The 23,771-nt window shown below is 38.8% G+C and overlaps 1 protein-coding gene across 1 annotated transcript in view; it reads left to right on the top strand.

Moving 5' to 3' along the window:
• The window catches only part of LOC128654610 (transmembrane 4 L6 family member 1), an 84,015-nt gene that overhangs the window by 22,821 nt on the left and 37,423 nt on the right, over positions 1-23,771 (top strand). The window contains exon 3 of the mRNA XM_053708617.1: positions 16,509-16,574. Coding sequence (XP_053564592.1) covers positions 16,509-16,574 — 66 coding nt within the window. The remainder of the gene's footprint in view (positions 1-16,508; positions 16,575-23,771) is intronic.

Here is a 23,771-nt window from a genome sequence, read left to right on the forward strand (position 1 = left end):
CCTGCTTTTAGTTCCTTAATGACATTGAGTATCTCTTGTACAGAAATCTCCGCATTGAGGATATCATTCTCCTCAGGGGTGATTGTGGGAAGGTTAGCTTGATTTAAGAATCTAGATAATAGTCTATGTGTCCTGTCAGTGTGATGTACTTTTTGCCCATCATATAGTGACTCGTAATAGTTTGCAAATATATTAGCTATTTCTTGGGGATTCAACGTCTGAGTGCCCTCTTGTGTGTATAGATTGGTTATAGAATATAATTTTGTTCTATTTCGAAGTTTATTGGCTAGATATTTATCCGGCTTATTAGAGTATAAAAAGTAGTTTGCTTTTAGTTTTTGGAGGGTTCTCATCGCCGAATCGTTTAAGATTTTTGACAGAAGTTTTCTTTTAGCCTGGAGGGATCTAAATGTGATGTTAGATAGCGTGTTTTTGTGCTGGGTTTCTAATGTAGAGATTTCTGAGTGAAGTTGTTTAATGTTTCTATTAGCTATGGTGGTGATCCTAGCTTTTTCCTTTATCAGAATCCCCCTAATAAATGGCTTATGTGCAGCCCATGGGTTGAGTGAGTTAACAGTGGAATCAGCATTGGTAGACCAGTATTCTTTCATTAATTTTCCTAACTCAGTGTGAAATTGTTTGTTATGGAGTATGGAGGGGTCAAATGTCCAGGACTTCTGACGTTGATTATCAATTAGCCCTGTCATGGATAGTTGGACTATCGAATGGTCTGACCAGACACAAGGGTGGATATTAGAAGTAATAATATTTGGTATTAAGGTCTGGCTAGTCCATATATAATCCAATTTTGTGTAGCTGTTGTGGGCATGTGAATAAAATGTATGGTCTGTAGTGTTACCAAACAATGTTTCCCATGTGTCCAGAAGGTTATGTTCTGACATTGATTCTCTTATAGATTTCATTATGGATAATAGCCTAAGTTGTTTATTTGAGGGTTTAGTTATCGTCTTAGAATAATGAGTAGAGATATTAATGTTAAAGTCTCCACCAAGTATAATTCTGGAGTGGGACCATTGTGTTAACATATGGGATATCTGTCGAAAAAAGGTTTGTTGCCCTTCATTTGGGGCGTATACGTTGCAGAGTGTGATTTTCATACCTTGTGTGCGGCCCCTGACAATGAGGAACCTTCCCTCAGTGTCTCTTATGACCTCATCAGTTTCGAATTGTAGGGAGGAATGCAAAACTATTGAGACCCCTCTTTTTTTCTGTTCTATTGTGGAGTGGAAGTGGGTTGGATAGTGTCGGTGCCAGTATTTAGGGATCAGGGTTTGTGTGAAATGTGTCTCCTGGAGAAAGATGATCTTGGCTTTCAATTTTATATATTGGGTAAGGGCTATCTTACGTTTGATATTGGTGTTAAGGCCTCTCACGTTGTGTGAGAGAATAATGAGGTCATTGGTCATAGGAGTTGAGCGTGTAACTATATCTTATGGTAACAGTCTTACAGGTAGATGGTAGGTGTGGTATCAGTCAGTGTTTATACTCTGTTTGACAAACATTTAAAAGCCACACAAACATGAGAACATAAATAAAAAATAAACTTATTAACATATAAACCTTGAAACATAAAAATCTCGTATTAAAATACAAAAAATTGAACATTCAACTAGATGTAGGGAGCTGCCACGACCGCCACCCCGAGGCGACATTAGAGAGAAAGAGAGAGAAAAGAAGAAAATGGGGTAGAACCAGCCCAGGGCAGCGGTCATGGGAGCGGAAGCAAACCGGCATATTTTCATAACAGGCAATAGGAATATGACTAATGCTTAAGCCTCTTTCATTTTTCTAATAAAAGTGTAGCTTGTAGGAGCAGATGTTAAGTCTAAACATGATAAACAAGACAAAACCTAATAAACAAGGGTTTAATCACCCTTAGTCCGTATGGAAGGTCTAGTTTTGGCAGCTGTAAGGGAAAAATATTACTTTCTGCAAGTCAAATGCAGGGAAGGGGGGAAGGGTAAAAGAGAAGAGAGGAATAAGTTCATCAGATTATACTCATCTGATCAAAAATTTGCTTCCATCACGGATCTTGCAGTAGGATCTTTCTTGTTATCTAGAGTCACCAGTCACTTTGGTCTTTTCTTTTGCACTGTGGTCCACTTGGTTCTTTTGAAAGAGCTCCAACACCCTTGCTGTATGAAAATTCCGTAGGCATTAGCCGCCAAGCCCACTGAGTCTCTCACTAGACGGTCAGAACCTGCAATCACCACTGAACCTTAAAAGGTGACCTGAAAAGTGAGGCCGGCCGAGATCTGGAGCACGAACCCTTTGCACGCACCTTGCCAATGGAACCTCTACCTCAGCCGCGACCATCGCAAGACCAAGCAGGGAGTGGAGAATTCCCCTGTTCCTCCCACCAGATATGGACGTAGGCAGACATCGAGGCCTACCACTCTAACGGACCACTGATTAATCAACCAGGAAGACCCACAAGGAGACACGCATATTGTGCGCTTAGCTCTTTGACTCCGAGATAGGCTGCAGCTTGCTTCTACACGGAACTACGCAGCTCATTTGAAACGGTTCCCCAGATCTCATCACTGAGCAATCCTACACTAGGAGGGTAAGCAGCATCTCAGACCGTGCAGGGTCTTTCAATACCCCAATACTATATAGACAGGGACCAAAATGCCCGTTTTCATCACCCAATTTAGGACCTGCAACACCTAAGCACACACATGGCGATCTCGGTCTACATAGGCCTCAGTTAATTAGTTTCACTGAAATAGTGACATTGCACTAAATGTCTCAAATTCATCCACAGCGCTAAACCCCCACCACCACCTGGGGTTTGTTCCACTATATCACATAAAAATTAGAAACCTTAATAGGGGAAGACATCTTGAGACAAGATTATATATTTAAAGTGACATAGTCAAATGAAGCAAATGATATTTCCTATCTGTCTTCTACCTTTTGTGACTATATCCTTACACAGAGATACCTTGTGAGATTAACACAGCGATTTCATAAATTCTTTAGCTTTCACCAAACAACGACTAGGGGCGCAATCAAATATACGGCGCAGGTTTCGGCGCAAGCGTGGGAACCTGCACCGTCCGTAATTTCACCTCGCACATCGGGGTATTACATAAACCCCACCGGCAGCTCATAAAGTGCCGTAAGTCTGATAAACTAGCGATGTCCAGAAATGAGCGTAAATACAGATTTCTGGAGTCGCCAGTGACTTACAGCATTTTAGAAACTGCCGGCGCCTAAGAAAAGTAAATAAAATAACAAATCTCCCGTAAAAGTCTAAATAAGCCCGACACGTAAAACCCCTATATCCGCAACCCCCCCTCATTACTAATATTAAATGTATTAACCCCTAGACCGACAACCCCCCACAACGCAATATGCCTATTTAAACTATTAACCCCTATATCCGCCATCAAACCCACACCGCAAGTAATAACTCAATTATTAAACCCTAAATCCGCCAACCCCAACATCGCAAACAAACTATTAAAACCATTAACCCCTAATCCGCCATTAACCCACAACGCAATAAACCTAATAAAGTATTAACCCCTAAACCGCCATAGCCCACAACGCAATAAACCTAATCAAGTATTAACCCCTAAACCTCCATAGCCCACAACGCAATAAACCTAACCCCTAACCTAACCCCCCCTAACCTAACACCCCCTAAATGAACTAAAATTAGCTAATTTACAAGACACTAACGTTACTATTAAATTTTAAAAAATCTAACACTACTTAAAAAATAAAAATAAACTAAGTATAAGTTAAAGGGGCAGTCTAATCAAAATTCTGGAGTAGACTGTCCCTTTAAGCAAGAATTTCAGAAAATAATAAAATCTAAGATTACAGAAAATAATAAATAAAATTACAAAATTTTAAATAAATTACACCTAATCCCTATGAAAATAAAAAAGCCCCCCCAAAATAAAAACACCCCCTAATCTAATAAACTACCAGTAGCCCTTAAAAGGACTTTTTGCAGGGCATTGCCCCAAGATAATCAGCTCTTTTGCACAAAAAATACACACAGCCCCCCCTACCAGTAACCCCCCCCCCAACCAAACCCCCCCCCCAAACTAACAGCCAACAGCCAATAGGATTTCAGTAGCTCTCATCCGATTGGCTGATTTGAATTTGAAGGCTCAAATCAGGCGATAGGAATTCAAGGGACGCAATTTTTAATCGTGTACCTTGAATTCCTATTCAGTGTACGGTGGAGATCGTATGAAGAGGATCCTCCACGCTCCATGGCTCCGCGGTCGCCGCTCGTCTTCAGTTACAGAGTCGCCGGTCTTCAACTCCGCCCTCCGCTCCGCGCCGGCTGGTTCCTGGAAGAAGAAAGAAGAGTTTGCCGCTTGGAAGAAGACTTCACCGCCTGGAACAGGACCTTTAGATAGGGTGGGCAGCAAAAGAGCCGAATGCCCTTTTAAGGGCAATGCCCAACAAATGCCCTTTTCAGGGCAATAGGTAGTTTAGCGTTTTTAGTGTTAGTTTTTTTTGGGGGGTTTGGTGGGTGGGGGGTTTACTGGTAGGGGGGGCTGTGTGTATTTTTTGTGCAAAAGAGCTGATTATCTTGGGGCAATGCCCTGCAAAAAAAAGTCCTTTTAAGGGCTACTGGTAGTTTATTAGATTAGGGGGTGTTTTTATTTTGGGGGGGCTTTTTTATTTTCATAGGTATTAGGTGTAATTTATTTAAAATTTTGTAATTTTCTTTATTATTTTCTGTAATCTTAGATTTTATTATTTTCTGTAATTCTTGTTTAAAGGGACAGTCTACTCCAGAATTTTGATTAGACTGCCCCTTTAGTTTATTTTTATTTTTTAAGTAGTGTTAGTTTTTTTTTAATTTAACAGTAACGTTAGTATTTTTTAAATTAGCTAATTTTAGTTCATTTAGGGGGTGTTAGGTTAGGGGGAATTAGGTTAGGGGGGGTTAGGTTAGGGGTTAAGTTTATTGCGTTGTGGGCTATGGCGGTTTAGGGGTTAATACTTGATTAGGTTTATTGCGTTGTGGGCTATGGCGGTTTAGGGGTTAATACTTGATTAGGTTTATTGCGCTGTGGGCTATGGCGGTTTAGGGGTTAATACTTGATTAGGTTTATTGCGTTGTGGGTTATGGCAGTTTTGGGGTTAATACTTGATTAGGTTTATTGCGTTGTGGGTTAATGGCGGATTAGGGGTTAATGGTTTTAATAGGTAGTTTGCCATGTTGGGGTTGGCGGATTTAGGGGTTAATAGACTTTATTAGTTATTGCGGTCCGGGGTTGCGGGTGACAGGTAGATAGACATTGCGCATGCGTTAGGTGTTAGTTTATTTTTGCAGGCATTTTCGGGAGTTACGGTGCTCCCATACTCAGCGCAAGGCTTGCTGCGGCTGCCTTTTATGGCGAGGTAAAAATGGAGTAAGATTTCTCCATTTTTGCCCCGTAAGTCCTTGCGCTGGATATTGGATACCGATTTGCAACGCGGTTCTATGTTAGCTTATGGGAGTAATAATTGCGGGCGACGGGTGACATATACGTGCGTAACTTGTATGCTATGCCGTATATGTAATACCAAAATCGCGTAAAATCTGGTGGCGGAGGATATTGCGGGCGACGCTGCATATGTAATGGAGGCCTAGGAGGGAAGATATATCACTGATTAAATTAAAATGTCTCCCAAAAGGCTGAACAAGTCGGGGAGAAGAACTAAACAACTACAGACTCCTACACCTTCAGTAAACAATTTTTTCAAAACTTTGGAGTTTAGGACCTCTAATACAGCAGAAACAGGAGATCCTGGCCCTGTAAGCACCCTCTCATCTTCAGAATCTGATTCCGAACAGACAACAGATACTATCACTATCCCTACAACTTTATTTGAGTATATTCCTTCTAAAAAAGACTTTTCCACATTAATTACTCAAGTTAAGCAGTGCATCAGGAACGATATCTGACCTCAAGAAGGAAATTTCAGAAATCGGACACAGAGTTGAATCACTTGAAAACAACCAAGAAGTCCATTCTACAGCGTTATCTGACTTGCACAGCCATATCCAAAAGCAAGATCTTACAATCCTAGAATTAGAAGATAAATTAGACGACGCAGAAAATAGAAGCAGACGTCACAACATTCGAATCAGGGTAATCCCCGAAAGTATCCCACCAGCAGACTTGGAACAATACTTGCAAGACTTTTTCAACTAAAAAAAGAAGAGATGACATCTAAAATCGACATAGATCCCACAGGGCCCTACGTCCCAAACCTCAAAACCTCCCAGGGATGTAATAGTCTGCATCACTAACTTCCAGGTAAAAGACAAATTAATGAAACTTGCAAGAGACAACAACCCATCAAATAAGAAAAATCGGACATACAGATGTTTGCTGATTTGTCCCAAAGGACTCTATCACGACAAATAGAGCTAAGACCTCTCACCATGCTGTTACGGAAGATGAACATCCCTTACAGATGGGGGTTCCCTTTTCATCTGATAATTAATTTGAAGGGCCGTCGTATCACTTGTTCCTCAATTAAGGATATCCAGAACATATGCAAGGAACTTGACATCACACCACCATAAATAGAAGATAGTCAGACTAGCTCAATGGAGCAATCCAGCTCACTCAGTTTCCTTCCGCCCCCGCAGAGGAAGGAGTGGAAGCAAGTTCAACTAAAACACGAAAACAATCCTCGTCTCTCCATTCCCTGGTGGTGGAAAAAAGGATGAGACCAGCCTATCAACTGATATTCTTTTTTTTTGTCAAAATGTTATTATACCATGTGATAGTCACTTATTTTCTTATAAGGGCCTTAGTCCTTATACGTCTTCAGTTAATTGTTCAGTTAGGTTTTGTGTGTTGTTCATAGGCACCTACTATGTCTCTCCCAGCATACTTTGTCGACCCTCTCTTATTAATAGGTAATAATTAAAACAGTTAAGTCTATTAGAGGCCTCAAATGCATCTTGTTAATTACTTGTTCTCATACAGTTGGGAGATTTTCTCCTTCAATTTAATGCTAAAAAACTTATTTTTTAAGGTATGGAAAATGTATCTCTTTTTCCTTATTTTTGCTTTTGTTTTTTGTTGTTGTATGTACTCTAATTACAATACTAAAAGATTCTATATGTTGTAAACAATAATATCCACACAATATATACATTTTTTAAAAATATATTTTTATTGAGGTTGTAAAATAAGTACAGCAGGCAATTTATATCACAGAGTTACAAACACTGACATGAACATAATCTCCAAATAAAGACTTTTCAAACTAGGAAAACGCATATTGCATAAGAAAGCAAATAAAAAGTGAACCTCATATTTTCTATTAAGGTGTATCCCCTTAAGATATCATGAGATATAAAATGGAGCAGTAGTTTCTCCCAAAGACATAAGGGGACTAGATTGATGAAATAATGGGGGACTTTGGGGAGAAAATAAAATAAAAAATCAGACCGCTCTTGGGCCCAAGATAATTTAGAGAATGATGCAAAACAAATTGTGTAAGGGACAATAATAGTTTGGTATAAAGAGCTAGTACATAGAGTGAATTAGTATTATCACAAATTACATACTAGGGAACAAGGGGATATTTATAATATGTTTGTTAAGGTTACTCCATGTCTTTCTGGAATGTTATCGCCGCAGTCTAAGTGCTGCTCTAGAGTGGATAAAACTGAGAGAGTATTGGTACACTTTTAGAGTTATAAGTAAAACTGTACTCCCCTCTAGTGGAGAAGCCTGGTATCAATGTAAAGTCTTATAGTAGCATTTCAAAATGCAACATCTTGCTAGGAATATATTTTTCATGCAATTTAACAATGCAATAACAATGAACATACCATAGGTATAGGTGTTGAAATTCTATCACAATGTCACACAGGTCTGTAATGTAAACAATGAGTAAACTCTTAAAAATATAGCAATCATAGTACATAGATGTATTCATGTAGATTTAATCATCTACCTGACTGAATCTGGAATAGTTAACGCCTGCCTTTGAGTTTACACTGACATAATAAGAAAAAAAAATGTTGATACACTATGCAGGTTAAGCGTTCACATACACTCCAATAATTGTCAGGGCAAATGATGGGAGAAACTTCACTCGTGTAATTGGTGGTATGATTCTCAGCTATATAATACAATTAATCCTGAGACAACAGCCAAGTAACCCCAAACCCAAGCCACATATCTGAAATATATACGGATATTTAATGTTTCAGACTCCTAGGTCGTCATAAAAAGTTCCAGAGGATATATGGATGTGTCTCTAAAAGTTCAAGTAAATTTCTGTTAGAGTCAGTTAATACCAACTCTGTGAAGTGTGGATTAGTATCCTACCCCGCATCAGCGCTCTAGAATCATCAACCCACTCCAGTCGCCGAAAAGCTGCCTGGATCTATTAGAGGGACCAACCAAGTCCTGGTTCATAGGTGCCTTGAGGTATCACATGGAGCTGCACACTCAGCGTGCAAGAGCCGGTCAGCCCTTCTACTCGCAGACTGGACAAAGTGAGGACCTGCAAGACTTGACTGCCGCTTCTCAAGCGTGCCTCTCCCATCAATCTGGGTGGATTTAGTCTCTGCTCCTGTACAGGGTTGTGACCTATCTGCCATCTCTAGAACTCCGACAGCCCCAGCCAGCGGCTCAGTGCCAGATATCACACAGCATTCAGCGTAAGTATGGCAGGCTGGTTCTTCACACTCTCTCTCCCTCTGTATTGGTTGCCTTTGTGTACTCGATGAGTTCCAGGAGCTCCCGGTCAAAGGTTTAGAGGGGATCTCCTTTCTTTCGAGGCTCCCTTTCCACCATCCTTTTTCTGGGAAAAAGTTCTGGGAGTCAAGCGGAGTAGCAGTTGTCTCTTCTAGCGGGTTTTGTTTTTCCCAACCTGATTCCTCTCCACTTTAAGTGAGGAATCAGGTATCTTTGAGGAGCAAGTTGTATGCTTAGGAGTACAAACACTACCCCATTCCTTTGTCAGGTGGTCAGAAATGCTTTTAAGTTGGATGTCCAGTAATTCAGCAATAATAGCTATTAGCGATGTGTCACCAGTGTCCATTCTATTTCTATATATGTATAGCTCTCTGTAGAAAAACTTGCCACGTAGAGCACTGGCTGCACAGCAATGGCGCAGCAATCGTGAAGACAAATGAGGCTTCAGAAATAAGGGAAGGCCTCAAAATAATAATACCGGTACTGAGGGCTGGGATGGCCGCACTGCAATCCAAAACCCTATCTTTTGGGTGAGAGTGCCTTCAGTCGAGCTTCTCCACCTATCTGAATGTCCTAGTACCAATATTTCAGCTTAATTCTAGATAAAAGTGGTGAATGACTCAGGAGCTGAAGCTCAGTGCGACCAGTAAGTTGGCCGCTGCCCGGAAGTCCCCCCACACAATAATTTCTGTTGAACCCTAATGTGTAACACTAAAGGATTAAATTGTCCTAACAAACGTAGAATGGCCATCTTAGACCTTCAAAAGAGAGGGGGACATATTTTAATGTTACAAGAAACTCATTTTAAATCTAAACACATCCCTAAATATTTCTTACCCCATTATCCCCGAAATTTTCACTGTACAAACCCACATAAAAAAAATTAATGGAGTCAGTATTTTGATACACAAATCCATCACATTCACTAAAACCCATATAGAAATGGATAGAGAAGGGAGATACTTGAGTGTAAAGGGCCTTCTATATGGAAAACCACTTACCTTGGTAAATCTGTATGCCCCTAACAAACACCAAGATGCTTTCATAAATTCAGTCACGAACTCCATAATCAATACAGCTAAAGGTTCCTTAATAATAGCAGGAGACTTAAACACCCCGTTGAATTCAATTGGTTGCACCAACCCTGATACCAGAGCAAAACCCCCACATCTCCAAAATATATGGCAAAACTTTAAATTGCTTGGTTTACATGACACTTGGAGATATATCCACCCTCAAAAAACTGATTTCAATTTTTTTTCTCACACTAACCGTAGCTACTCCAGATTAGACTACCTACTAGTAGATCACTTAGTACTTTCGTATATTAAACACTCAAGCATAAAACATACTTCTTGGTCAGACCATTCCCTAGTTACGTGCACTATTAGGTGGCCCTCAGCTCCTTTCAAAACCTTTCAATGGAAATTAGACGAGAATCTCTCTCTTGATAAACACCAGATAAAACAATTTGCTAAACATATCAAATCATATTAGTCTATAAATAAAACCCCAGATGTTGACGTTGCCACCCTTTGGGAGGCACATAAAAGCACCATAAGAGGTGAATTCACCAAAGCAAAAGCCCAGATAACTAAACAAAAGAGGGAAGAATTTATTACTCTAGCCAAAGAAACAGCAGAACTAGACTTTACACATAAATCCCATCCTGATGATGCTAAAATAACTGAGCAGCTTAAAGACAAAAGAAAAAAGATGAACACTATGTTACAAATCAGACCCAAAAGCAATTATTATTCCTCCAACTGAACTTTTACAGAGAGGGAAATAAATCAGGAAAATTATTAGCAAAATCTTTAAAGAAACAACAGCAGAAAACATACATACATTCCATATATTCTCCCCAAGGCAAACAAATTGAAGACACCAAAACCATAGCAGACAAATTATTATTATTTTTTTTACCATAAACTATATAATCTATTCCCACACAGAAATAACCTCTCCCACCTACAAGCCTGTCAAATATATTTGGATGGTATTCCTGTTCCCCAATTGTTTTTAGACTATCGTGAGTCTCTAGATCAACCCATACAACCCTCAGAAATCCTTGAGGCAATAAAACACCTAAAACAAAATAAAGCCCCTGGTCCTGATTGATTCTCGGGCCTCTATTACAAAACTTTAGCAAAACAACTCACTCCTCACCTAACCCCTCTATTTAACACTATCTCAGATAACTTTTCTTTCCCAGACACTATGTTACAAGCAAATATATCTGTCCTTGAAAAACTAGGTAAACCTCCCAACACCCCTGCTAACTTTAGACCGATTTCCTTACTGAATGTGGACCTAAAACTTTATGCCAAAATATTAGCCTCTCGCTTGAACCAAATTCTCCCACAAATTATACATCAAGACCAAGTGGGCTTTGTTCCCCACAGAGAAGCAAAAGACAATACTGTCAAAATTCTTAACCTCCTTGAACACATCACCTTAACTAAGACACCAGCCATATTTCTTTCTACTGACGCTGAAAAGGCATTCGACCAACTTGACTGGATTTACCTATACGCAACATTACAATATTTTTACTTCCCCTTACCATTCATTCAGAAAATCCTTGCCATCTACTCTAACCCCACAGCACATTAAAGGCACTCTGTCTGGGCCATTTGAAATCCAGGAATGGTTCGCAACAAGGATACTTTCCCCAGTCTTGTTTATTCTCTCACTTGAACCTTTAGCTACCAAGATCAGATTAAACAACCAGATACATGGGATAGAGATAGGCCACCAAATCCACAAACTAGCAATTTTTGCGACACTTACAAATCCCCAAGACTCTCTTCAACCCACACTCTCAGAGCTATCGCACTTTGGACAGGTCTCCAATTTTTCGGTGAAGATGTCTAAATCGGAATATCTTCCCATCAACTTATCAATTTATCACAGCAATTTCTAGATAATATAAAATCACAATGTCCCCTCAAATTACAAACAAAATATCTAAAATATCTTGGCATTTATATCACACCAGAAAAGGCAAATTTACGCAAATACAACTATGGAAACTTAATTACAGAATTTCAAACCCTTACCTCCTTCTGGCTTCCTAAAAACATATCTTGATTAGGAAGGATACAAGAAGCTAAAATGATACTGCTCCCCAAAGTTCTATACATCATACATCCCAGGTATTTCAAAAGATTTAGATATATTACAAAAAATCATAAACTATTACATATGGCATCGCAGGCCCCTGCACATTAATAAAAAACACTTTATTTAAGCTCCCAAAAGACGGAGGGATCGGAGTTCCCCATCTTCGCTCTTATAAGCTAGCAATATCCGTACAAAGAATTTCTGACTGGTACAAATAATATGAGGGTGAAAATTCCAAAAGATGGATTCAAATTTAATCCTCAATGTCAACATCTTTAAATCTAGGTGGAATGTGTTGGAACCCTGCTTTTCTTAATAAACAAATTATATCCTCATCCTCCTTGACTAATGAAACGTAGGCTGATTTGAAGTTTTATCCGCAAATCATTCAAAAAAATCACTACCATTTATTCTCCTTTTACTACCCTATTACATAACCCTGAATTCCTTCCAGGTCTAACATTTGCCAATACCTCATCCCCAGTGCTCCCCGACTCATTACCTATTTTTCTGCTAACTGAAAATAGCAATATTAGGCCCAAACAAAAACTAGATACACTAGAACACCCCTTCCTTTTGTCTTGGTTTAGGTTCCACGAACTTAGACACTTCATCGTCACACACAGATCCAAAAAAGATTTAGATAATTCCGCCCCAAGAGAGAAGTCTAAAAATAGAAGTAAACAGTAAAGTTGTTTTTTTTTTAAACTGTATGCTGCATCTAAATTATGAAGTTTATTTTTGTCTTTCATATCCATTTAATATGGAAACACAGAGTGTTATTATAATGCAATTGTTAAATCTTGTATACACCCTGCAATTCTACATACATAGGGTCAGTATGTAGATAGTATATCGAGAAATATAAGTTTGCTATGTAGATACTCATTGGAGGGCATATAAATTATTAAACACACACACACACATATACAGGCGTACATCAGAGATATTGCAGGTTTGGTTCCAGACCACCTCAATAAAGCAAATATAGCAATAAACTGAATCACACTTATCTTTTTGTTTCCCAGTGTATATAAAAGTTATATTTACACTATACTGTAGTCTAGAAAGCGTGCAATAGCATGATGTCTGAAAATACAATCGGCTAGATTTAGAGTTTTGTCGGTAAAGACCCGCGTAGCTAACGCTGCTTTTTTTCCCAACGCACCCTTCCAACAACGCTGGTATTTAGAGTTGTCTGAGGGGCTGCGTTAGGCTCAAAAAAGGGTGCGTTGAGCCTAATGTAGCTCCACTTCAACCCTCAATACCAGCGTTGCTTACGGTAGCGGTAAGCTGGGAAAACGTGCTCGTGCATGATTTCCCCATAGGAAACAATGGGGCAGTTTGGGCTGGAAAAAAAACACCCTATGGGGAAACAGTTTCTAAGTCTGCACCTAACACCCTAACATGTACCCCGAGTCTAAACACCCCTAACCTTACACTTATTAACCCCTAATCTGCCGCCCCCGCTATCACTGACACCTGCATTATACTATTAACCCATAATCTGCCGCTCCCGACACCGCCGCAACCTACATTATCCCTATGAACCCCTAATCTGCTGCCCCTAACACTGCCGACACCTATATTATATTTATTAACCCCTAATCTGCCCCCCCAACGTCGCTGCTACCTTACCTATACTTATTAACCCCTATTCTGCCGACCGGACTTCGCCGCTACTCTAATAAATGTATTAACCCCTAAACCGCCGCACTCCCGCCTCGCAAACCTTATAATAAATTGTATTAACCCCTAATATGCCCTCCCTAACATCGCCGCCACCTAACTTCAAGTATTAACCCCTAATCTGCTGACCGGACCTCGCGCTACTCTAATAAATGTATTAACCCCTAAAGCTAAGTCTAACCCTAACCCTAACACCCCCCTAAATTAAATATAATTTTAATCTAACTAAATAAATTATCTCTTATTAACTAAAGTATTCCTATTTTAAACTAAATACTTACCTGTAAAATAAACCCTAATATAGCTACAATATAACGAATAATTATATTGTATCTATTTTAGGGTTTATATTTATTTTACAGGCAACTTTGTATTTATTTTAACTAGGTACAATAGCTATTAAATAGTTATTAACTATTTAATAGCTACCTAGTTAAAATAATTACAAAATTACCTGTAAAATAAATCCTAACCTAAGTTACAATTAAACCTAACACTACACTATCAATAAATTAATGAAATAAATTGCCTACAATTAAATAAACTAAACTAAATTACAAAAACAAACAAACACTAAATTACAGAAAATAAAAAAAGATTACAAGAATATTAGGCTAATTACACCTACTCTAAGCCCCCTAATAAAATAAAAAAGCCCCCCAAAATAATAAAGGTCCCTACCCTATTCTAAATTAAAAAGTAACCAGCTCTTTTACCAGCCTTTAAAAGGGCTTTTTGCGGGGCATGCCCCTAAGTAATCAGCTCTTTTGCCTGTAAAAAAAAAATACAACCCCCCCCCCCAACATTACAACCCACCACCCACATACCCCTACTCTAACCCAAACCCCCCTTAAATTAACCTAACACTACCCCCCTGAAGATCTCCCTACCTTGAGTCGTGTTCACCCAGCCGGGCACCGATGGACCAAAAGAGGACATCCGAAGCGGCAGAAGTCTTCATCCTATCCGGGCAGAAGAGGACATCCGGACCGGCAGACATCTTCATCCAAGCGGCATCTTCTATCTTCATCCATCCGACGAGGAGCGGCTCCATCTTCAAGACCTCCGGCTCGGAACATCCTCTTCCTTCCGACGACTACCGACGAATGAAGGTTCCTTTAAGTGACGTCATCCAAGATGGCGTCCCTCGAATTCTGATTGGCTGATAGGATTCTATCAGCCAATCGGAATTAAGGTAAGAAAATCTGATTGGCTGATTGAATCAGCCAATCAGATTCAAGTTCAATCCGATTGGCTGATCCAATCAGCCAATCAGATTGAGCTCGCATTCTATTGGCTGTTCCTATTGGCTGTTCTATTGGCTGTTCCGAGGGACGCCATCTTGGATGACGTCACTTAAAGGAACCTTCATTCGTCGGTAGTCATCGGAACTGGTTACTTTTTAATTTAGAATAGGGTAGGGACCTTTATTATTTTGGGGGGCTTTTTTATTTTATTAGGGGGCTTAGAGTAGGTGTAATTAGCCTAATATTCTTGTAATTTTTTTTTATTTTCTGTAATTTATTAGGGTTTATTTTACAGGTAAGTATTTAGTTTAAAATAGGAATACTTTAGTTAATAAGAGTTAATCTATTTCGTTAGATTAAAATTATATTTAATTTAGGGGCGTGTTAGGGTTAGGGTTAGACTTAGCTTTAGGGGTTAATACATTTATTAGAGTAGCGGCGAGGTCGGCAGATTAGGGGTTAATAAGTGTAGGTAAGGTAGCGGCGAAGTTGGGGGGGCAGATTAGGGGTTAATAAATTTTATGTAGGTGTCGGCGATGTTAGGGGCAGCAGATTAGGGGTTCATAGGGATAATGTAGGTGGCGGCGGTGTGCGGTCGGCAGATTAAGGATTAAAAAATATTTATTATAGTGGTGGCGATGTGGGGGGACCTCGGTTTAGGGGTACATAGGTAGTTTATGGGTGTTAGTGTACTTTACAACACTGTAGTTAAGAGCTTTATATACCGGCGTTAGCCCATAAAGCTCTTAACTACTGACTTTTTTCTGCGGCTGGAGTCTTGTCGGTAGAGGGTCTACCGCTCACTTCAGCCAAGACTCTAAATACCAGCGTTAGGCAGATCCCATTGAAAAGATAGGATACGCAATTGGCGTAAGGGGATCTGCGGTATGGAAAAGTTGCGGCTTTAAAGTGAGCGTTAGACCCTTTCCTGCCTGACTCTAAATACCAGTGGCTGGCCAAAAGCAGCGTTAGGACCCCTTAATCTAGCCGAATGTATGTACCTTAATTAAAAAAGACTTTATTGCTAAAAAATGCTAATAATTATCTGAGCCTTCAGTGAGTCATAATATTTTTGCTGGTGGTGTATATACAGGTATATGGGTGTGTATATATTTAGGTAAGAATATATTTCTTAAATAATTCATAACAAAATACCCTCTCACTAAATAATAAATATTAGTTTACTATTCACAAAAATGTATTAAATCAAAAGTTAAATTGAAACCATTTTGTCTCCTTGTACACAGTATTGAGGCTATTCACATTATTATAATTATACTATAGACAGGCATATGACAGGTATACAGACAGTAGTTCCACATACAGATAGTTAATATGTAACTTTCAGTACCATAGCCAGAAATTAAACAGACATGGGGCAGGTTTAAAGCCAGAAATCCCACAGATTTAAGCTATGTATACTGTTGGAAGTCTCAAAGACACAGAACAGTATTCATTAAACATTTGCAAACTAAAATAAGACAGATATATGGCCCCATTCTCACAAATACCGAGGTGGCAACGCTAATTATAGGTCTATTGTATAGTGAGTAACCACACACAAATAAGGCAGTTCAGTAGCTGGTTATTCTTTAGACACAGGAAGGCACAAGGCCGTTAACTCAGGACAACAGCAAGGTACATAGTTATCCTTTAGACTATGTTGAAAGTTACATGCAAGGGCTTTTTTATGTTAAGCATAATAATTAATATAACTTCTTTATATTCCAATCAGGTTTTCCTTCCAGCATTTATGATGCTGGGAGCAGGAGGAGAAGGGTGCTGTGCAAATCGATGTGGGGTAAGAAAATTATGACCATTAAATAAGATAAAAAAACGGATTTACAGATATTTGAAAATACATTTTATGTATATATATATATATCAGTGTTCTCCAAAGCAAACGTTGCCATCTGTGTGACATTATGAAGTAACTGGTGGCATTATAAAGTAGCCGGGTGGGATCAGTGTAATGTTTTCTCTTATTATATCATTTTCTCCTATCCAAAGCACAAATACATTGCATAATTTAACATAAATATATTAAATAATAATTTGTGCAATAAAAAAATGAACATTTTTAATATTAGCTTAATATTTGCTAAAATTTTAGCTGGGTGGTCAGTAAAATCAGCCGAGTGGTACACCCGCTAAAAAGGTCCAGGGGAAAACACTATATATATATATATATATATATATATATATATATATATATTTTATTTTATTTTTTTTAAATTGTGTTTTTATTGAGGTTATAAAATATACAAGTAAATGCAAAGTTGCAAAACAGTCTTAAACTTGAGAATATGAAAACATTGTTGCGTATATGTCCATAAAGTCCATCTTGTGAACAAGGGTTCTGTTATACAATAAAGTGTTTTCAAGCTCACACCGTATACAAGTAAAGAAAACAACAATACACTTTATACACAACAAAGCATAGAAATATGGTATAGCTCTCTTAGTCACAGACATAACAATTTACAAATAAGTAGCAAGTGTACGCAGCCTCAAACCTCTTTTATAGTTAGATTTATCTGTTTCCCACTATGATAAACGACCCCTCTTGTGTCATGAGCAGTAAGAATGTAATTAGGTGGGAATAGTAATATTTTTTAAGGGATATACAGCTAGATTACGAGTTTTGCGGTAAGAGCTGCTCGGTGCTAACTTGCAAGTTATTGACACCGCTCACCTCCCTATAGTGCTGCTATTACAGGTTTTCATAAACCCGGCGTTAGCAGGCAATAAGTGAGCGTAGAGCAAAATTGAGCTCCATACCGCACTCAAATACCAGCGCTGCTTTGAGCTGGTTTTACATGCTCGTGCACGATTTCCCTATAGACATCAATGGGGAGAGCCGGCTGAAAAAAAGCCTAACACCTGCAATAAAGGAGTGTAAAGCTCCGTAACGCAGCCCCATTGATTCCTATGGGGAAACAAAAGTTATGTTTACACCTAACACCCTAACATAAACCCTGAGTCTAAACACCCCTAATCTGCCACCCCCGACATCGCCGCCACCTACATTACACTTATTAACCCCTAATCTGCCGTCCCCAATGTCGCCGCCACCTACATTACAGTTATTAACCCCTAATCTTCCGCCCACAAAGTCGCCGCCACCTACATTACAGTTATTAACCCCTAATCTTCCTCCCCCAACGTCGCCGCCACCTACATTATAAGTATTAACCCCTAATTTTCCGCCACCACTATACTAAAGTTATTAACCCTTAACCCTAAATCTAACCCTAATCCTAACGTAACCCTAACAAAACTAACTTGAATATAATGAAAATAAATCTAAATAAAATCATTAACTAAATTATTCCTATTTAAAACTAAATACTTACCTATAAAATAAACCCTTAGATTGCTACAATATAACTAATAGTTACATTGTAGCTATCTTAGGTTTTATTTTTATTTCACAGGCAAGTTTGTATTTATTTTAACTAGATAGAATAGTTAGTAAATAGTTATTAACTATTTACTAGCTACCTAGTTAAAATAAATACAAATTTGCCTGTAAAATAAAACCTAACCTGAGTTACACTAACACCTAACATCACACTACAATTAAATAAATTACATTAATTAAATACAATTAACTAAATTACAAAAAGAAACAAACACTAAATTACACAAAATTTAGGTTCTGATGTTGTCTCTGAAAGGAAGGGGTGTGGCACTGAAATACATTGCGGTTACTGTTTGGCCAAACAGACAACTGTTGGGATACATCATCTATTATGGTTTTTTTAATGCAAGAATAATTTTTTGGTATTTGAATGTTGTTTTATGGTTTTTATATTTAATTAAAACACAACTATTTGGGCTCCATTTATCAATCATTTGGGGAATTCTCCTTTCTGTTCTCCTATCAGTTCTCCGCAGCTCTCCTTAGGAGAGGCGCACATTTGCGCCCGTATTTATCATAAAAAAGTAGTTTTTTTCTCCATATGAGAGCTGAGGAGAAATAATGATACATTTCTCCAGTCAGATTAGTATCTTCTCCTTATTTATCACTAAAAATAAGCAACTATTCTCCATGTCAATCATATGTAAACCAATAGAATTCTTTAAACAGCGTTCCTAGTAGTTTTGTTAACACCCCTCTTCAGAAAACTTTCATAAAAGAAAATAGATCTACAGTTTCATTGTTTTTGTGCTTCAATTTTAGCGCTTTTTTATACCTTATTTTTATGCCCCAATAGATATAATTTTTGTGCTCTGGTATATATTATTTTGGTGCTCCATTATATATATATATATATATATTTCACTTCATCATAAATTATTATTGCGCTCCAATAATCATTATTATCGTGCTTTGTTATAGATATTTTTGTACCTTTTAGAGCACTTTTTTGTGTAACTGCTTCTACAACTGGTAGAGAATAGATTTCTAATGCTGTTCTCCACTGTAGCTATGGAGAACTTTATTGCAGGGACTTGCAGGAGAACTTTCAGTCCTCCACAGGAGAATATAAATGATAAATTTGTAACTAGGAGAATTATGAGGAGAACTATATGAAATACGACTAAAAAGATCTAATTTAACCCTTTTTTTGGAGAACATGTTCTCCAAGGAGAGTGAGAACAGAGTAGGAGAATTTTACAGTCAAACTTGCGTATTTTTGAATGATAAATAGGGGAATTATTTCTCCTAAGAACTTTTAGGAGAAAATATAGGAGAATTGGAATGAGAAATGGAGCCCTTTATGCACTGTCTCTTTAATTCATAGATAGACTTTATTATTAATTTTTATAATTATCATCTTTTTTATACATATAACAAACAGTTAAAAGAAAAATTATGTAAACCCTTTGGAATTAGTTGGTTTTCTGCATGAATTGGACAAACACAACGTGCTTAAGCTAAAACACAAACAATTATAATCTTTCATGTATTTACTGAACACATCATATTAAACATTCAAAGTGCTGTGTAAAAAGTAAGTGAACACTTGGATGTAATAGCTAGTTGATGCTCCTTTGTCAGCAATAACTTCAACCAAACATTTCCGGAAGCTGCGGATTAGACCTTCACAACGTTCAGGAGGAATTTTGGACCACTGTTCCTTACAGAACTGCTTCAGCTCAGCCCTATTCTTAGGATGTCTGGTGTGAACAGCTCTCTTGAGGTCATTTCACAGCAACTCTATGGGGAAAAGGTCTCGGCTTTGACTGGGCCACTACAAAAGGCGGATTTTCTTTTTTTTAATTGACTCTGTAGGTTTACTTCAATGTTTAGGATCATTTTCCTGCTGCATCACCCAACTTCTACTGAGCTTCAGCTGGCGCAGAGCCACCCTTATATTATCCTGTAAGATGTCTTGATAAACTTGGGAATTCAATTTTCCCTCTATGATGGCAAGTGATCCAGGGCCCGAAGCAGCAAAGCAGTCCCAAATCATGATGCTACCTTCAAAGTACTTAACCGCTGGGATGATGTTTTCATGTTGGTATGCGGTGCCCTTTTACACCATACAGTACATAGTTCATGCATGTTTTTCCTAAACAACTCAACCTTAGTTTCATCAGTCCACAAAACATTTTCCCAGTAACATTGTGAAGTGGCAAACTTTAGGCGCACAGCAATGTATTTTTTTGGAAAGCAGCAGCATGGACACCATGCCTGTTCAATGTTTTCCATAAAGTAGACTCATAAACAGAGATGTTAACCAGTTCCAATGATTTCTATAATTTTTTAGCTGTCACTCTCGGGTTCTTTTTTACCTCTTTGAGAATTGTGCGGTGTCCCCTTCGAGTCATCTTGGCTGGACGGCCACTTCTAGGGAGAGTAGCCACAGTACTAAATCATCTCCATTTTTAGACAATTTGTCTAACAGTGGACAGATTAATATCTTATCTCTTTGAGATAAATTTGTAACCTTTTCCAGCATTATGTAATGCAACAATTCTTGAACAGAGCTCTTTTTTTTGCAAGGCATGGTTCACATCAACAAATGCATTTTGTGAATAGCAAACTCAAAATGTTTGAGTGATTTTTATAAGTCAAAGTAGCTCTAACCCCCACCTCCAATCTCGTTTCATTAATTGGACACCAGGTTTACCAATTTCCAAATCTAGGGCAAGATTACATATGCGGAGTCGACCGCAAAAGCAGGTGACGCCGTTTTTTTAACTGTTTTTGGTATTACATATATGGCACCGCATATAAATACAGAGCGTATATTTCACCCGTCGGCCACTATTTTTACTCCCATAAGCTAACATAGAACAGCGTCGCAAATCGGTATCACATATTCAGCGCAAGGAATTACGCAGCGAAAAATGGAAAAATGTTATTCAATTTTCACCTCACCACACATAGGCAGGCGCAGCAAGCCTTGCGCTGAGTATGTGAGCACTGTAACTCCCTGAAAATTGTAATAAACACCTAACGCATAAGCAATATCTATCTACCTCATGGAAATAACTAACACCTAACTCATGCGCAATATCTATCGAACTGTCAACCGCAATCCCCCACCGCAATAACTAATAAAGTATATTAACCCCTAATCTGCCAACCCCCACACCGCAATAAACGTAATAAATGTATTAACCCCTAATTCGCCATTAACCCACATCGCAATAAACATAATAAATGTATTAACCCCTAATCCGCCATTAACCCACATCGCAATAAACCTAATAAATGAATTAACCCCTAATCCACCCTTAACCCACATCGCAATAAACCTAATAAAACTATTAACCCCTAATCCGCCATTAACCCACAACGCAAGAATCCTAATAAATCTATTAACCCCTAATCCACCAACCCCCCCAACGCAAATAACTAATTAAATTACTAAGCCCTCTAACCTAACACTCCCTAAATTAACCCCAAATACCTAAATGAAAAAATACTTGATTTGAACAGCCAATAGTTTTTCAGTAACTCTCATCCTATTGGCTGATTTGAATTTGAAGAATCAAATCAGCCAATAGGAATGCAAGGGATGCCATATTCAAATGTGTACCTTGAATTTACTATTCAGTGTACGGCGGCGATCATACAAAGAGGATCTTCCACACTTCATGGCTCCGCGGTCACTGGTCCTGCTCCACACTCATCTCCGCTCTGCGCCGGCTTGGTCCTGGATGAAGAAGGAAGTGGTCCCCGCTTGGAAGAAGATGTTGGCTGCTTGCAAGAAGACTTCACTGCCTGGAACAGGATCTTCTCCCCCAGACTTCAGGAACGGTAAGCACCTATTTTGGGGTTAGAGTTAGTATTTTATTTATTTTTAAAAGATAAGGGTTTTAATGGGCACCCTTAAAAGAGCTGAATGCCCTTTTAAGGTCAATGCCCATACAAATGGGAATGGGTAGTTTAGTTTTACAGTTGGAGGGGGACTTAGAATTTTTTAAGGTAAAAGAGCTGTTTAATTTACGAGGGGGTCTTTTTTATTTTCATAGGGATTAGGTTTAATTTTTTTATTAGGGTACTTGCGTTGTGGGGGGTTTGGCGGTTTAGGGGTTAATAGTTTTTTTAGGATTATTGCGTTGTGTGGGTTTGGCGGGTTAGGGGTTAATAGATTTATAAGGTTTGTTGTGATGTGGGTAATGGCGGATTAGGGGTTAATAGTTTTAATAGGTACTTTGAGATGTGGGTTAATATTGGGGTTAATAGTTTTAATAAGGACTTGGCGATGTGGGTTAATGATGGATTAGGGGTTAATACATTTATTAGGTAGTTTGCGATGTTGGGGTTGGCGTATTTAGGGGTTAACACTTTTACTAGGTAGATCCCAAAGTGGGTTAATGGTGGATTAGGGGTTAATAGTTTAATTAGGCATATTGCGTTGTGGGGGGTTGTCGGTTTAGGGGTTAATACTTTTATTATTAGTTCCAATGTGGGTTTGATGGCGGATATAGGGGTTTTATGTGTCGGGTTTATTTTTGGGAGGCGGGTTAGACTTTTACGGGAGATTTGATATATATATTTTTTTTTCTTAGGCGCCGGCAGTTTCTTCAGAAATTTGTATTTACGCTCATTTCTGGACATCGCTAGTTTATCCGACTTACAGCACTTTATGAACTGCCGGCGCCGTATATGTGATACCCCGATGTGCGAGGTGAAATTACGGGCGGTACGGGTTTCAGCAGTTGCACTGATGCTTGCGCCGCATATGTAATCTCGCCCCTAATTAGCTCTAGTTGAAGTCATTAGCCTAGGGTTTCACATAGGGTTTTGGCCTACCGCTGGTATTTAGAGTCTTGTAGGTAAGGGTCTAACGCTCACTTCCAGTCGCAACTTTTCCATACCGCAGATCCCCTTAAGTCAATTGCGAATCCTATCTTTTCAATGGGATCTTTCTAACGCCGGTATTTAGAGTCTTGGCTGAAGTGAGCGTTAGAACTCTAACGACAAGACTCCAGCTGCAGAAAAAAGTCAGGAGTAAGGGGCTTTATGGGCTAACGCCGGTTCATAAAGCTCTTAACTACTGTGCTCTAAAGTACACTAACACCCATAAACTACCTATGTACCCCTAAACCGAGGCCCCCCCACATCGACGCCACTCTATTAAAAATTTTTAACCCCTAATCTGCCGACCGCACACCGCCGCAACCTACATTATCCCTATGTACCCCTAATCGGCTGCCCCTAACATCGCCGACCACTACATAATATTTATTACCCCTTAATCTGCCCCCCCAACGTCGCCGCTACCTACCTACACTTTTTAACCCCTAATCTGCCGACCGGACCTCACCGCTACTATAATAAATGTATTAACCCCTAAACCGCCTCACTCCCGCCTCAAAAACCCTATAATAAATTTTATTAACCCCTAATCTGCCCTCCCTAATATCGCTGACACTTAACTTCAAGTATTAACCCCTAATCTGCCGACCGGACCTCGCCGCTACTCTAATAAATGTATTAACCCCTAAAGCTAAGTCTAACCCTAACACCCCCCTAAGTTAAATATAATTTAAATCTAACGAAATAAAATAAATCTTATTAAATTAATTAATC

This window comes from Bombina bombina, chromosome 3, assembly GCF_027579735.1.
Source record: "Bombina bombina isolate aBomBom1 chromosome 3, aBomBom1.pri, whole genome shotgun sequence".
Lineage (NCBI taxonomy): Eukaryota > Metazoa > Chordata > Amphibia > Anura > Bombinatoridae > Bombina > Bombina bombina.